Below are 15,534 nucleotides of genomic sequence, written 5' to 3'. Positions count from 1 at the left end.
AGAAGAAGTCAAAATGAGGGATATGCAAACTTTGTGCAACCAGAAAAATAATCATTCTTATATTAATGTGCATCTTATCATTACACTAAATGACTGACACAACTATCTCATCCTGCTGCATTGGAACCAATTGGAGAACCCTCAAAGGACCCCTGAAGGCCCCCAAACCACTACACACAGAGTCCAGTGTCTTTCCAGAGTCACGCACCGTGCACATTCCCCTCTCCAACCCACCACAATCCACATCCATCTGCCTGTAATGCACGGACGTGTTTATAGCCGCCGTAGTTAAGTAGTTGTTAATTTTACACTAAATGGCTTGTTATGAAGATGAATGACGGGAGGGGAATGGTACACCGGGGACGGCGGAGCGTTTTTTCCAGTCCTGAGAGGAGCCTATAGCTATAGGGATCTATGGAGGCACGAGATGGGAGAGCGGAGTGGTCTTGAGGGGCCTATTTGTGCTACTGATGTTGAGCTGTTCTTAAACGCATCACGGTGATAAGTAACTGATGGTTCAAGGTTGAACTAATGCTGAAAGCTGCTGATTTGATTTCTGAATATACTTATAAATAAGCCAAAAGTTATTGAAGAGATTTGTTTTTTTTAAATCAAGATTATGATTAAATGATACATTTTTGGATCAGAAGTTAGACAAAAACACAAAAACTCCAATAAACCTTAAGTGTCAAAACGAGTCAAACTTGTATGGATGGTGGTGAGTTAAGTTTAAATGACAAGTGTCGTGCGTTGTACTCTGAACTGCTGATAAATGCGTACAAGTATTTTCTTGCTTATAGGCTAATGGAACTTCACCAGGTAGACTGTTGTATTTTGTAGTGAATTAACTCATCTAAGTGTCCTATAATCGATATATTTCTTCTTGTAATGATCAATAATCTTTCAAATTAAAGATAAAAACCCTGTCAAATTCTCAAACTCCAATGGCTCCAGTCGAGGGGACTTGCCTGATGCCTGAACATCTTCAAACGCGGACTCTAGCTCCCCCCAGTGTTTAAATACGGGCGGTGTAAGAGCGCAGGGAAATGAAAAAGGGGGCCCCTGCCAGCTGAAGCCACAGCGGAGGGCCGCAGCATCAAACTCAGCTCAAGGGTGGATGTATATGATTTGATTATGGAATTAAAAATTGATACATTTGTGTATAACATTAAATATATTTATTAAAATCAAGCAAATTAACAAAGGCGTGGAGAAGAGGTGGTTTATGCATTTACAGAGTGAAGCTGACACAGAGAGGTTGGAGCCAAATTAGATACATTTGAGCACAAAATAAAAATTAAGAGTGAATTTAAATTGTGACAGATTTTTTCCGGGATTTGTGGTTCGAATTAGAACGCGAGATAAGACTAATTCTCACATTAAAACGGTTAAAAATTCAAAACTTGATTTGTGTGTCAGTGTTTGGTGTTAATAGTTCAAAAATGAAACCAAAACTCTAAAATCACCAGCAACTATCACCTCTCCTCTGTCAGTTCTGTCTGGGATCGGCATTGTCTGTTTACTGGAATAAAAGATTTCATCGCCGTTCTTCCCAAATATTTACCATAAGTCAAAAACATTCTTTATGGGCGCTTAAAGGTAAAATTACTTGGGTGGGAACAGTCCTTTTCTTTACTTATTTTAGCCACATTATAGTCTGATAAAAATGGAGAATAAATCTGTTAAAATATGTTGAACTAATTCCCTAATTCTTATTTTAAAAAATCCCTCGCAATATTTTACGTCTAATTGTTTTATTAACATTATCAGGACATTTCACCTCCCTAATAACGGCAATAAAGGCTGTACCAATTTCCCTCTCCGTGATATAATTGGTGTAATATTAAATATTGTCGGACTGATTGAGGATTATTAATCCAGTCCAATAATTCCTCCGCGGTGATCAGCGGTCCAAATGAAGTTGGATCCAGTAAATCTTCTCAGTGCGGGCTGCGGTGTGAGCGGGCCCGCACCTCAGAGAGCTTAGTGATAAATCATGTATTTTTAATGAATATCAATAGAAGAACTCCCCCCCTCTCCGAAAAGCCAGGAGCCCGGCTATCTAATTAGATTAAGCGGCGGTGAGGGGCGGCGCGGCCCGGACGGGGGAATACTGCGGTAATGACTGCTATCACGGCAGCGACTTTCTAATGGGCTCTGAAGCGCTGCCACGCTGCCGAACCGGGGGGGCTTCAAACCATTAACACCGAGGGGGGAACATAACAAATCTAATGTGACATGACACCCTTCTGTTTCAGTCGGCCTGTTTAACCAGCGGCGTCACTTTCACCACAAAGTACCCGCAAAGTCTTCACTCATGTGTTGGTGAACCGTAATTAGGGGGACCCCCCAAAAAAGCAGCTATGGCGGATAATAACTATCAAAAAAGATCAATATTAAGTTACTGATTGTTGTAATGGATGACAAATGAACCAAAATGAATGAGACTCACCATCATTTGTCTCTTGTGCCCTCTAGAGAAAGAAGCCAAAACAACACACAGCTGCTATTATTTCACTCAAAAAAAAACGCCCATCCTATAATAAAGTACACTGTAAAAATAATAAATATATGTTTTAACCTAAAAAAAAAGTTCGTGTCTGGGTAGCATTATTTTTTTCTAAGTTGACTGAATTTGAGGAATCAAGTTGAATGAGTGCAAAATTACCTTGAGTTTTCAAATTCAGTCGACTAAATAGATAAATACATAAATAAAATAAGGCACTAACTTTTCTAAGCTGAAGCTAAAAGTTTATTTTTTTTACAGTGTATATGAGGTCAGTATACTTTTTAACATGTGTGTAATATTTTAGTATCCTGCACTGTATGCCAGAGTAAAGAACCTGCCACCACTAATTGAAAACTTTGCACTTTTCAAAATAATGAATAAATAAATTTCCAACATGATTCACAGGAGAATATAGAACAGAAATAACTGGCTAGAAAAGAAGAAGGAGTAATGAGAGATGGGACTGAAATCTTTTTTTTTAAGGAGGTAAAGGAAGGGTTGTCCCACAGTTTGAGGGCCCTAGCATCAAATTTGTGTAGGATCTGATGTCAAAGTGGAGCGACTGCTTACTGACTTAATGAATTACAAATGAAACAAAATGAATGAGACTCACCATCACCTGTCTCTTGTGCCCTCTAGAGAAAGACAGTAAGACAGCACATATCCCGATTTTCCTAAAAAATAAAATAAAATAAAACAAAAACACTTCATAAAATGATCGCAACAAAATGTGTGTAGTATTTTAGGATCATATGATGTACACCATAGCAAAGTACATGCCAATACTAATTAAAAAACTTTCTCACTTTTCAAAATTAAGTTCCAAAGTGCTCTTGTGCCCTCTAGAGAAAGATGCCAAAACAACACACAGTTGCTACTTCCCCAAAAGACACCCATTCTATATTAAAGTACAGGTGGTAACTACACTTTATAAAATGATTGCATCAAAAAAATGTGTGTAGTATTTCAGGATCATATAATGTACACTGGAGCAAAGCACATGTCACTACTAATTAGAAAGCTTTTGCACTTTTCAAAATAAAATTCTAAAGTGCCTCACAGGAGAGAGAGAGAAAAAAAATACAGAAATGGTTGGAGCAAAATAAAGAAGTTAAAAGAGACAGGGCATTGAAATACAAGTTTATAACAATGCGTTTAAAGAAGGTAACGGGAAGGTTGTCCCACTGTTTAAAGGCCCTGACATGAAATTTGCATGCTGTAGATATGAAGTGGATTGCAGGTTTGTACTGTGTGGTCACAAAGGCTCACAAATCTATAATAGAGTCAGATCACAGAGTAATCAAAAGGCACAAAGTAAAACCTTGAAATCTATATTACAATTCAACGATGTTATGAGGCTGTATTGAGAGTTAAGCAACTTCTCTTATTTTGTAAGAGGGGCTGCATTTAGGAGACACTTCTTTGTATTTTGGTTATTTTGGTAATTAAAAGCACCACCAAGGGCAACAAGATTATTATAGCTCATTACTGAGAGTTAAAGGAGCACTTAAATAATACAATAGAAAACAAAAATTACCATGATGTTGAGTGGAACCAAGACATTTTTGAAGCCATGGAGGAATACACAAAAAAGAACGAGCACTGCACACAATAACACACTTTAAAGGAATGCATGGAAGTGTGTGTTTGTTTTTTATTAAATTTGAATTAGCCTCTTTCAAGATAATTTCATGGGGTGCAAAGGTATTGTTCTCAAAATCCTAATTGATGGATTTAGGGGTCATTCTTTGGGAATCACTGGGGGCTTTCCAAGTGACAATGCCAACATTTTTTTTAAATTTTACTTCATTAAATTTTGTTGTGATCTCTCAGTTCCATTAAATGCAACAATTTTTATGCCAAAACAGTTAATGTGTCCATGATTTTATTCACCGGGGATAACAATTATCGCAAAACGTCTTCATGGAATGCTCTCTCTAGTGGAAGTCATCTTAATTCAGTTCATGTCAGGATTTTCAGACTGGTTTGGAGGAATCTTCATCATTTCAGAGCTGGACAGCGCTGATTGGACCTTATCTTGTACTTCATAAAAAGTCATTGTGGTTATCACTTTAAATCAATGCAATTTCCCTCAATCATTTCTAGATTAGATTTAGGAATGCTGATACTTGTCTCAGAGTGAGTCAGTCATCTTCTGATCTGTAAAGTGAGAATAAACTCAGGAGAGGAGATGCTCTCAGATGCTTACTGTTGTGTTTGTGAAAAAAACAGCTCAGTCCTGAAGAGTTTGTCAGCAACCCAAAGTCATGAAATGAACTTGAAATGTACCGAGGGAACCAGCAGGTGTGAACGTTTCAGTCCACCCACACATACAAACTGTGATCCGGTATCTAAGAATGGTGTCTTTTAAAGGGAAAATATCCGAATAAAAACACTTTTTTTTATATTGTTGTAAATGTCATGGTGATCACTGCCGTGGGCAAATTAATTTCCACATAACAGGTTGTGTGATCTCCAGCTATTTCACAACATCAGTTAACATTCTCCCAGTGTAGTCATAAAGGTGCCAATAAGCTTTTTGCATGCTGAGCTGAAGGAATATGAGAAGAAACCTGATATTTGCTTTGGATCTTGTGTCTCTCTAAAGCCATTTTGGGTTTTTTTTGTTGTTGTTGTCCTGTGTCTTTTGGAGTCATCTTGCACCTTTTTATTCATTTTTGTCCCTTTGCTGTCATTATGTGACTTTTTTGGTCATTTTGTGGCTTATTGAAGGTCATTTTGTGTCTTTTTGTTGTTGTTTTGTGTCTCCTGGAAGTTATTTTGTGTCTTTTTGTTTGGGGGCAGGGATTGTTTGGGGTATTTTTTTGTCTTTTTTTTTTTTCCTTTGGGTCATTTTGTGTCTCTTTCTCAAATAATTTTTGTGTTGTTTTTCTTGTGTGGTGTTTATGAAGTAACTTTATATCTTTTTGGTCATTTTGTGTTTCTTTGAAGTAATTTTTTTGTGTCTTTTTTGGTTGCTTTTGTCTCTTTAAAGTCATTTTGTGGGGGGGTTGGGTTTTTTTTTTTTTAGAGTTTTGAGTATCTTTGAAGCAATTGTGGGTCTTTTTTTGATTGCTTGGTGTTAACAAAGTAATTTTGTGTCTTTTTGGTTATTTTGTGTCTCTTTGTAGTCATTTTGAGTCTCACGTTGGTCAAAACATGTTAATTTGAGCATAATGCATTACCTATCAAACCTTTACAGCGGGCTGAAACTGACAGGGGGATGAGAATGATGTTCAATGCTGTCATTGGTTTTACCAACCTATCAGTTCATACAACTCACCACAAGATGTCACTGAAGAGCTGAACATGTTTCCCTTCTTTATGGAGAGTTTGAGGACGGACTACAGAGCTCCTAAACATTTTGGATCAGTTTGTGTGGTGGGTTTTCTTAAATATTTGACATATTGTCATTATATTGCGATGGCCCCTCTGCTAGGTTCCTCTGTTGGGTTTCTCTGCTACAGGGCAGCAGACTTGATAAGTCCAAGTGCTCCACACACGTAAGAGTAGCAACATTCAGTCTTTGACTGGCAGACCTCCTCAACACGCCTTTGCTTTGTTTTAGCAGTACAACATCCCTACAGCACATTTTCATTCATCCACTCCCTGCACTGCTGACCCTGCAGATTTCTCCTACCGATTTGCAAAATTTATTTGGTTTACTTTTAGTTTTGTATAACTAATTTTACTGGTTAATTTTACTTGTGTCTCTCAGTCTTTTGTCCAACCTAAGAGTCAGGTGGTAACACTATGTTTTATGTAGGCTACATTATTATATATTTTATGTATTTTATGTATTTTATGTTTATACCAGGATGATTTACCCCTTGGGACAATAACGTTAAAGTTTGACAGTGTGTGTATATTTTACACAACTATGATAGTATTTTAAAAAAAAAAATTTAAAAAAAAAAAGCTAAATTGTCACATTTTGGTTGTCATTTCAATTTGTCAATTATCATTTCACCAAAGAAAATTGTGGTTTTTTGGTTATTTTTGATTATTTCTGACAAATAAAAACTTTCTTTCTCACATGAAGTTGGATTTTTTTAACCTGTACACGTCTTAAACACTGATATTCTCTGGATGGTTAGGCTTATATACTGATCAGCTGAACTCACCTCTGCTGTGGTGTGTGCCAGTCTGGTTGGTGGTTTAATTCGAAGGCCCCTTCTGTCCACATGTTGAAGTCTTCCTTGTGGGTGAATGAGAAAAAAAATGTAACAAGCTTTAATTAGTTTATTACAGTTCTAATCACTCCTTTTCACAGATGATTTTTTTATGACGTACTCATCATTCTGATTGCTGATTTTCTGAGATGATAATGCAATACCTGCTTTTTCAGGATGATGACAGACATTGTTATGCATCACTTGGTAATGAAATGGATTGTATTGATACAATTTAGTGACTGTATTGCTTCACATTTACACCTACCCAAACCAACTGCCCTATATACAACATGTTTGACATTTTGTAATCGGCTTTACCTGCATAACTTTACTGTCACCGATTCAAGTACTTTTAAGCAGGTCACGAGTCCCAGATAAACCTTGTGAAATATCTGGTAACTAATAACTTTTAATGATCCTCTGGAGTCCTGTGATTCTAGTGATGCATGCATTCATGCACTCCTATGTTCGTATGCAACATGTGTTAGACAATGCTATATACATGTCATTTGTCCTTGTATGTTCTATATGACAGAAGTACAAATATGTGAGCCAGTGCTGAGGGGTACTACTTCACATATTTAAGTGTCAAAAAAACAGTTGCTCTTTGGATCCAAGGACAAATATGACCAAAAAAAGGAGTGTGCAGTTAAACATGTAATTTGCTTTGTCAGTAAGTCATAACCAAAAAAATAGCAAAAGGCACACCGTTTTGCAAAAGTAAAAAAAAAATTATATAATTATAAACACAGTTTTCTGGATTTTTTTTCCCTTTTCTCATAGTATTTAATAGCTAAAAATCTAATAATTCAAGTAATTTTCTTGATGCCTTTCTGTTAGAAAGGACATTTTTTGCCAAGTTGCTCACGCAGCAGAACAAAACTGATGGTTCTAATGGGTTAACACAGTGTCCAACAAAGTTATCTGCAGTACATTAATCATCCAAAATTCCTCGTCTATTCAGAATTACAGCAACCTAAGCACACTGGACTAGAAATAACACAAGCACTCAAAAAAAGTAGCATGCCAGAGGTCCAAAAAAATTGTTCCAAGATGAATGAAACAGGAGACCAAAGCTATACCCAAAACTCAACCAATTAAAGTATGAGCCTGCACTTTCCAACAGAACTGCTAGATTTAAGCTGTGACAAGCAACATATAAAGGTGACTATCACACTGAAATGTAACGCCAGTTACACACTTGTGAACATTGGGTGACCTCCACTTGAGACCTCCACTTGAGCCCCAACTTTAAAAAAATTTATTTAACTGCCAAAAGAACAAAACAAAACCAGATTACAGGATATATGAGCTCAAACAGTCCCAACGCACACCCTAAAAAAAATCACCAAAGAGCTTCCCTAACTGCCTCACCAAAACTTAATATTCACCCATAATCTTCATGTGACTTGCTTTGTTATTTATGCTCTGAAAACAAACTGGCTTGTAAAGGTGGTTACACATCGAGCCGATGGTTGGCTGTCCGGCTCAAGTTCCCCAGGAATGGGCCAGGCACTGATGCAAATTTTACATAGTGGCTAAAAGTGGAATTACACCATCCAGTTCAGTGACATGAAGCCCACAGGCCCAGAAGAACTTTTCCCCATTGACTTGCATCAGGAAAGAGGCGTCTGTGAATGAAGAAATAATTTTTTGAGAGCGTCAAATGCCCAGTGAAATGATTCATTTCACTATCTAGATTTAGCCATCCAGTTTGATGACATTTGTGAAGTCTAAAAAAGCTGCAGGATTAAAATTTTCAGACCACCATTCAAGAACGTGAGGCTCTAATCCGGAAAGTCAGCCGCTTCGCTGGCGAGCATTCAGGCACACTTGGCCGCACTTAACTGCCATGAGTCTCTACTACACATGCTCTATGGGCCAGCAGATCTGGGTATTTTACACAATTCTATACCTGGAAAAAGAGTTTTTTTCTGCTTTATGCAGCAATGAGCAGTTCTCATGAATGAGGCCCAGCCCCAATGGCTGTATCCAGACCTCCTATAATACATCCATGGTCCGCCCATGCTGGGCCAACAGTGAGGGTCCACGGCCCTCCTTGCCATGGTGTGTCCCGCACTGTTGGCACTCATTGGCTTTTTCTTTCCCACCAATTCAGCATATTGAATTGGGCCATGGAGCCACATCACTCTAAGTGGTCGTTCAGCTCGGCACACAAGATGAGAAACGGAAGTGAGCAAAGTAAACAAAGACCTAAAGTCGAGCGATTGAGGTCCAAACAAACTCAATATATAAAAAGGTCAGATTTTTTTTCTTCAGCCATTGAGCTCTTTAACATAAACATTTACTGAACGGGTGTGTTTTTGTTCACTAGCGCACAGTAAATATGTTTTGCTCTTTCAGTATTGGATTATGTTGTTAATGTGCTAACTGGCTAATTAGCATCATGTCTTCTGGTTTCTCATTTTAAATAACAATTACAGACAATCGCCATCTGCTGGTGTGGAGGGGTATCTCCTCTCGTGCAGGCACGGAACATACGTGCTTCTTTGACATCAATTTTGTGTGTTCACTGATTTGAGACAGTTGCCCGTAAGCAACCGACACTAACCACGTCACCACAGCACTATCAAAAAACAGATGCAACCCCAAGAGGAAATGCCCTACAAACTAACAGGGACAGAACATTAGTGATTCACTATGTACAGGGGACATACAGAACCCACTGTCACAAACAAATCACCAAAAAACAGCTCGCTAACACATAACTCAACCCTCAGGACTACACAGGAATTTGTTCCTCGATACAGCTGCTTACATTGACCAAAACATAGCAAACTTACCAAATTTGTCCATGTCTCTCAGCAAACAGCAAAAACAGAGAGCACATTACAGCACGCAGTCAAACCAGCACACAGCTGAACTGACTCACCTAACCAGCAGGTGCAATCAAGCATCAGAAGAGCACTTCAATTTAAGTACTTTTTTCCTGAATACACTTACCTTTACAGAAGTAAAAGTTAAATGTGGGACTTTAACTTGTAACTGAGTATCTATACAATGTGGTAATAGTACTTCTACTATAGAAAAGGACCTGGATGCTCCTTCCACTACTGCGTTTTTTTATATTTCTATGGCTTTTATACCTATTGCTTTAAGAGAGTCTGGATTACAACCATGGTGCTGTTTATACTGCTTGGCCATGATGCCGTCTTCATATCCTGTGTGCGTGGCAAATTTGTGCTCATTGATTTTCTCTATCTGTTTAGTTTTTTGTTCTCCCCACATAAAAACAGCAACATGGGCATTGTAGGTGTTATGCTACATGAGTTGTATTGCAGTAATGAATCCTTTTATAGCATAATTTTTGTTGGAGTAAATATGATTAAAGCTGTGAGTTTGTTGCATGATTTCACAATGATTACATCTCCCACATCTGATAAAGCCTTGTGGTTTTGCAATCAAGCCAAGTGCCCTTTTTGTGTCCTGGTAGACATTCGTGGACCAGCTTGTCTCTTACTGAAGGTGCTCTTATAAAACTCACAAGCAGTGCAGATGGAAACACATCTTTGGGGAGTGGATTACTTTTTTGGTTATGATATACTGACAAAGAAAACTACAAGTCAAACCTCCTTTTTTGGTTAAAAAAAACCCACAAATACATTGTGGTTGGTGCATTTTCTCTCTGTGATGCTTATGGCTGGATGGTAGGCGCTGATGTCCTTTACAATCCCTGTTGAGTGCTCAACAATTTGCAAAAATGTGTATAAAAAGATATGGGTACATTTGTAGACATCATGTTAAACTTAAACAGTGTTAATAAATGATGTACCACAAAATTCTAAGGATGATAGTCATCCCTTGTGACACCACAGGGTGGCAGTAGTAGACTGATCATTGGGGTGACCTCTAGCTCACCTGGCAGAGTGAGCACCTCCTACAGGCTGAGGCCTCTGCAGTGGGCCAGGTTCGACCTGCAGCCCTTTACTAAAAGTCCCCCCCCCCATTTAACTCTGTCTTTCCAGCTGCACTATAATACAGGCAAAAGCCCTGAAAATATTCCTTAAAAAAGCATACTTATCATCTATAGTTAGTTAATATAACTTTATACCACCATCAAATAAATATCTTTTAAAAGGGCTTACGTACATTTTGTTTCAAAATTTGAGGGGGACGTGAGTGAGGGGTTCAGAGTAAAAAAATGAAGCATCTAGCACTTAGGCCTTAATTGCTGCATTCTGGAAAATCTTTTATCAACCTGATTGTGCCGTTTCTGCCTCAAATTATGGTGTAAATGTAAATAATTTTGTCAAAATATGAGTACTTTTGCTACTTTCATGTTTTCCTGCACTTGTTTTTGTTCATATAATTTCAGTCATTGGCATGTTACTTACCATGATGTAAAATATTATGTCCACATTTTTCACCTTCAATAGGTGGCTAAACTACTTTATACACTTGACAAAAACGAACAAACCATAATATGCATATAACCTTTTACATGCATGAAATAGTACATTTTATAGTGTGTGGGTGTGTGTGTGTGTATATATATACAGTATATACATATGTGTGTGTGTGTGTGTGTCAGACAGCCAGTCCAAAACCTGAAAATATTAGGTTTGCTCTATATTATCAAGAAATCCAGCATATTATCATTATTCTGTTGATTATTGTGTTAAATTATAATAGTTTTAGCTTTAGAGTAAAAGCAGTTGTTTGGAAAAATACTGAAGCTGTCATATATATTGGGGGTCAGTTGAAGCTCAGCCACAAACCTTTGCCCCCGGGGCCACAATTGGGGATTTATTAGTCTCATGGACCCAACACATATATATCATTTAATAAGGGTACTTGGCAACAAAGCAGATTTTTTTTACATACCTTTTTTCCACGGCTGCTCCTCTCTTACATTCAGTCATTAAGGTGGTGGATCCATGAAAAAATGGAATATAGCAAGTGTATATTTGATATTCAGGTAAAAGGTAAAAAGGTTTACTTTGTATAGACCTTTTTTAAAAGAGACACTTTGGCCTGTCATTGCAGCAAAAGCACAGGTGATACTAATGACACTAACGATGACTCTGTTCCTTTCAGGAGTCCCAGTGAGGCTGACAGTGAGCCAGCATGCACAATACCTGGGCCCTGCAATCAAAGCAGCTAAATGGAATTCAGCCATCATTCATTTCATCATTTGCACCTGTGTTTTTCCTACTGTGACAAGTCAAAATGTCTTCTGTGAAAAAAAGGCCTGTTGCTTCTGCTTTCTCTGTGCATGTGCAAAAATAAAATGGCCCATCACATGCTAAATAAGGCTCTTAAGGCTTCACAATAATTTGAGACCACTCGATTGAAAAAAGCCATGATCTTCTTCCACACAGTCTTTTATTTGTAAATAATAAAAATGAACTCTTGAATATAAAACATACACATCAGTAGAGCCACATCTGTTATACAAACAAGAACTGTTGCAGTGAATACTTAGTCTTTCGTCTAAAATCGTGGTTTGGGAGTGGGGAGCCATGGGCTGTAAACAATCAGTATTCCTGGAGTAATACTGACAAAGGAAAGGGCAGTCGGCCACACCGCCATGGGTTTCAACAGAAACATCTGCAAAATATGTCTGCAAAATCAGATTTCTCATTGGCTTTAGAAGTCCAGTCCAAACCAATAAACAGGGGAAAGGGGGATCTAAGGAGAAGAAAATTTGCTCCAATTGGTTCTGCCGGACAAAAATAAAGGCCTATTAGCGCCCCCTTGTGGCTCTGCGCCGCTCAGCGGCTCGAGCACATCCACAGGACGCAGATTCCCTTCTACGAGACCAGGAATGTTTGTGTGTCAGCAATGTTTTGTTTGTTCATAACTTAAGTTCAAGCCGCTCATCCTGGTTTGTATGTACAAGGTGTGCATGTGTGTGTGTGTCGGTGACGGGTGTACAGTCAGATACACTCTTTTTATATTCATATATCTATATCTTTAAAACTTCTGTCAAACTCATAATTATACTTCATATACATTTAGCTGTTATACACACATTCTCTATCTCTGTCTCTAGCCCCGACTGTCTTAAACTACAGTTTAGACACCTACACCCTCAGATACCAGGGGCTCGAGTATGCTCAGTACTACAGAACAGCACTGTTTGTCATAGGGTTCAAAGAAAAAAATATTTTTTATTTCCGGAGACTTCCTAATATGGATATTTAGACCCAGAGTGGAAGGCGTGGCCTCGGCGGAGTTTGATCCCCCCCCATGTTGGTTCGCTCCTGTTAGGGGGCGGGGGATGGCTTAGCTTTTCTCGGTTTGTATTCATATTCAGTACGAGCAAACTGTACAAGAACATGCAACATACAAGCTGGCCTAAAAGTATGTGGAACTAACACACATAGTCTAGTCTTTTTTTCTGTTTTCGTTTTTTTGAGAATTGTTCGTTTTTAATTTGTCTCGTCTTCTATTTTACAAAAAAGTAGAGAACAAAACAAAAAAACGAAACAAACGGAACAAAAGAAACGTGCATGCAGCTTGGGGCCGGGGTGTCCCCGAGTCATGCTGCTCCCTCCTACAGGGGGAGTTTGAGGGGGTCGGGAAGGGGAGGAGACCAGGGGGGTGGGGTGGGCAAAGGGTGTTCGGGCGAATGTGACCTGACCTTTTGTTATCGGCCTTTGGCACAGTGTCGCTCGAAAACCAAACGTACACATACACAGAGGGAGTCTGCACCTTATGGTACCATTCTGAACTCTAGGCAAAACAAAGACGAAAAAAAATGATTCCGAAATATTTTTTAAAAATAGCAAATACTCAATTTGGCCTTTATTTTCCTTCTTTTTTGTTAAGACGAAGAGCAAAACTTTCATTTTTATCTCTGAGTCAAGCTTTCTTTGTGCTTGCTTTCACACAACAAGGCTAATAATGTGCACGTGCGTGTGCAGGCTCCCTTCATCCAGTGAGGTCACCAAACCGTGCCAAACCGCTGCCCCTCGTGCTAATTTACGACCACGCTGTCACCATGGTAACAGAAACAACAGCTGACCTCTATGTGATGGCGCATAGACTGTATAAAAAGATGGACGACATGAGAGCTGCCACAAAGTGAAGCTTAAACATCTGGATCGCCCCCTGGTGTCTGGCTGCAGTATAGGTCATAAAGCCCCTCCATGTTAGTGAATGGCACAAAGGCCAAACTAAAAACTTAAAGTACACTCCATATAAATTTTCCCTAAAGATAGTTTCTATCATTGAAGATAGTTCTTATCACCCAGATGTTTGTTCAAGTGATCATTTTTTGATCAGTTTGGTTTTAATGATTTAATGCTATAAAAAGGGGATTTTCAATCTGTGCGCTTGCATTCAATGGTGCAGCTCGCGATTGCTCAAACAGGTGTTTTGGTAGTAACTCCTCCACCACAGAGATTGCTACTGCGCAGAATCTGGCTCAGAATGACGTCACCAGCGCAAGATTGCAGCAGCCGTATCCCAGATATTTTGGCTTTACTTAGGGGAGCGGGAGTGAATGGGCATCATGGATGAATTAAAAAAGTTTGGAGATGGGCATGGAGGCAGGGCCCGTTCATTCCTATGAGAGCTTCTCATTGGGGCATAAAATGAAAAAAGCTCTTTTTTCAGGGATATAGAATATCTGGCTCTATGGGCCCATGAGGAATGTGCACTAGAGATTTATGGCGGCTGAGTGTACCGCAGCGGGTAATTTTACGCTGGCAGTCTAAAACTTTAGTCTAAAACTCTTTTAGACTTTCCAGATGTTATCGAACTGGATGGAGTAGTGACTCTCTCCCGTCCAAAATTAAAAAAGTCACTCGGTTGCTTGTTGGCATTTGTTTTATGCGGGAATGAAAACGAAAGTGCAATGAGTCGTTTTTGGGGTTTTTACACTCACAAAAAAAGGCCCCTCTGATTTACAGATGTCTCTTCCTCGATGTAAGTCAATGGGGAAAAGTCTTTCTAGGCCTGCATGCATCATGTGACCGACCCAGGCGGTGTTTTTCCACTTTTGGCCACTATATAAAATTTGCATCAGAGCCTGGAGCACTTCCTGTGGGCTTGATGGGCACACGTCGTCAATCTTAATATACAGTCTATGATCCAGCTAAATGAAGCCGCCTCAGTTTGCTACTCACTAACTCCCTCACACTCATCCCTGTGGCTTAGCAGCAAGCTCTACTCTGATTGGCTGGAGGGCTACCAGTGGAGGACTCCACTTTGATCAGGGCTGCACAAGGAAGTAAGGAGAAAGAAAGAAATATCAACAGTAGTGAGTGAAGAATGTTGGACAGAAAGCTCCACTGCTGCAGCTCAGAGGAGAAAACAAAGAAAGCAAAACTTTGAAAACAAAACGGCATACGGACGAGGAAGAGGGAAGGTGTGAGACGTGATTGTCAGACTCCAGCTAAGCTTTGATTGGCTAGTTCTGTCTCTCCCTCTCTCTCTTTCTCGCTCTCGTTCCCTGTCGCTCCATCTGGCTTTTCATTGTTTGACCGAGGGCTCGTCGTCTTCATCGTCCTCGGGACGCATTCTCGCCCTCTGCTCAGTTCTGGTCCAGTAGCTGTGGTCCATTATTTTGTCATTTAAGGGATATTTGGGGAGGGTTTGCGGTCGCCACTCGGTCACTAGGACCGAACGCCCGGTGGCGGTCCTGAGCTGTCCAATGACGTCTGAGACGCCAGCCGCGTGAGCGGAGCTAATGTAGGGTCCACCAATGAGGACGGTGGAAAGAGTTTGTACCAGCCAATCACTGTACTCGAGAGGTCCAGCTCCTCCAATAAGATCTGTGCTACACCCATGAAACATTTGTGGTCCAATCGTCCATAGTCGCCCCAAACTATCACCTGAAGGAGAGAATGAAACATTATGACCATGTATCATTTCTAAAAG

General features: G+C 39.4%; 1 protein-coding gene across 3 annotated transcripts in view; it reads right to left on the bottom strand.

The window, feature by feature from the left end:
* Nucleotides 1-13,110: 13,110 nt before the first annotated feature.
* The window catches only part of LOC121954216 (regulating synaptic membrane exocytosis protein 1-like), a 105,851-nt gene continuing 103,427 nt past the window's right edge, over nucleotides 13,111-15,534 (bottom strand). For all 3 annotated transcript variants that reach the window (XM_042501559.1, XM_042501560.1, XM_042501561.1), the window contains one exon: nucleotides 13,111-15,488. In XM_042501559.1, the coding sequence (XP_042357493.1) occupies nucleotides 15,270-15,488 (219 nt within the window). In that variant the 3' untranslated portion in view covers nucleotides 13,111-15,269. The remainder of the gene's footprint in view (nucleotides 15,489-15,534) is intronic.

Source organism: Plectropomus leopardus, chromosome 15 (genome assembly GCF_008729295.1).
Source record: "Plectropomus leopardus isolate mb chromosome 15, YSFRI_Pleo_2.0, whole genome shotgun sequence".
NCBI lineage: Eukaryota > Metazoa > Chordata > Actinopteri > Perciformes > Serranidae > Plectropomus > Plectropomus leopardus.
This window is presented reverse-complemented; position numbering and strand designations above follow the sequence as displayed.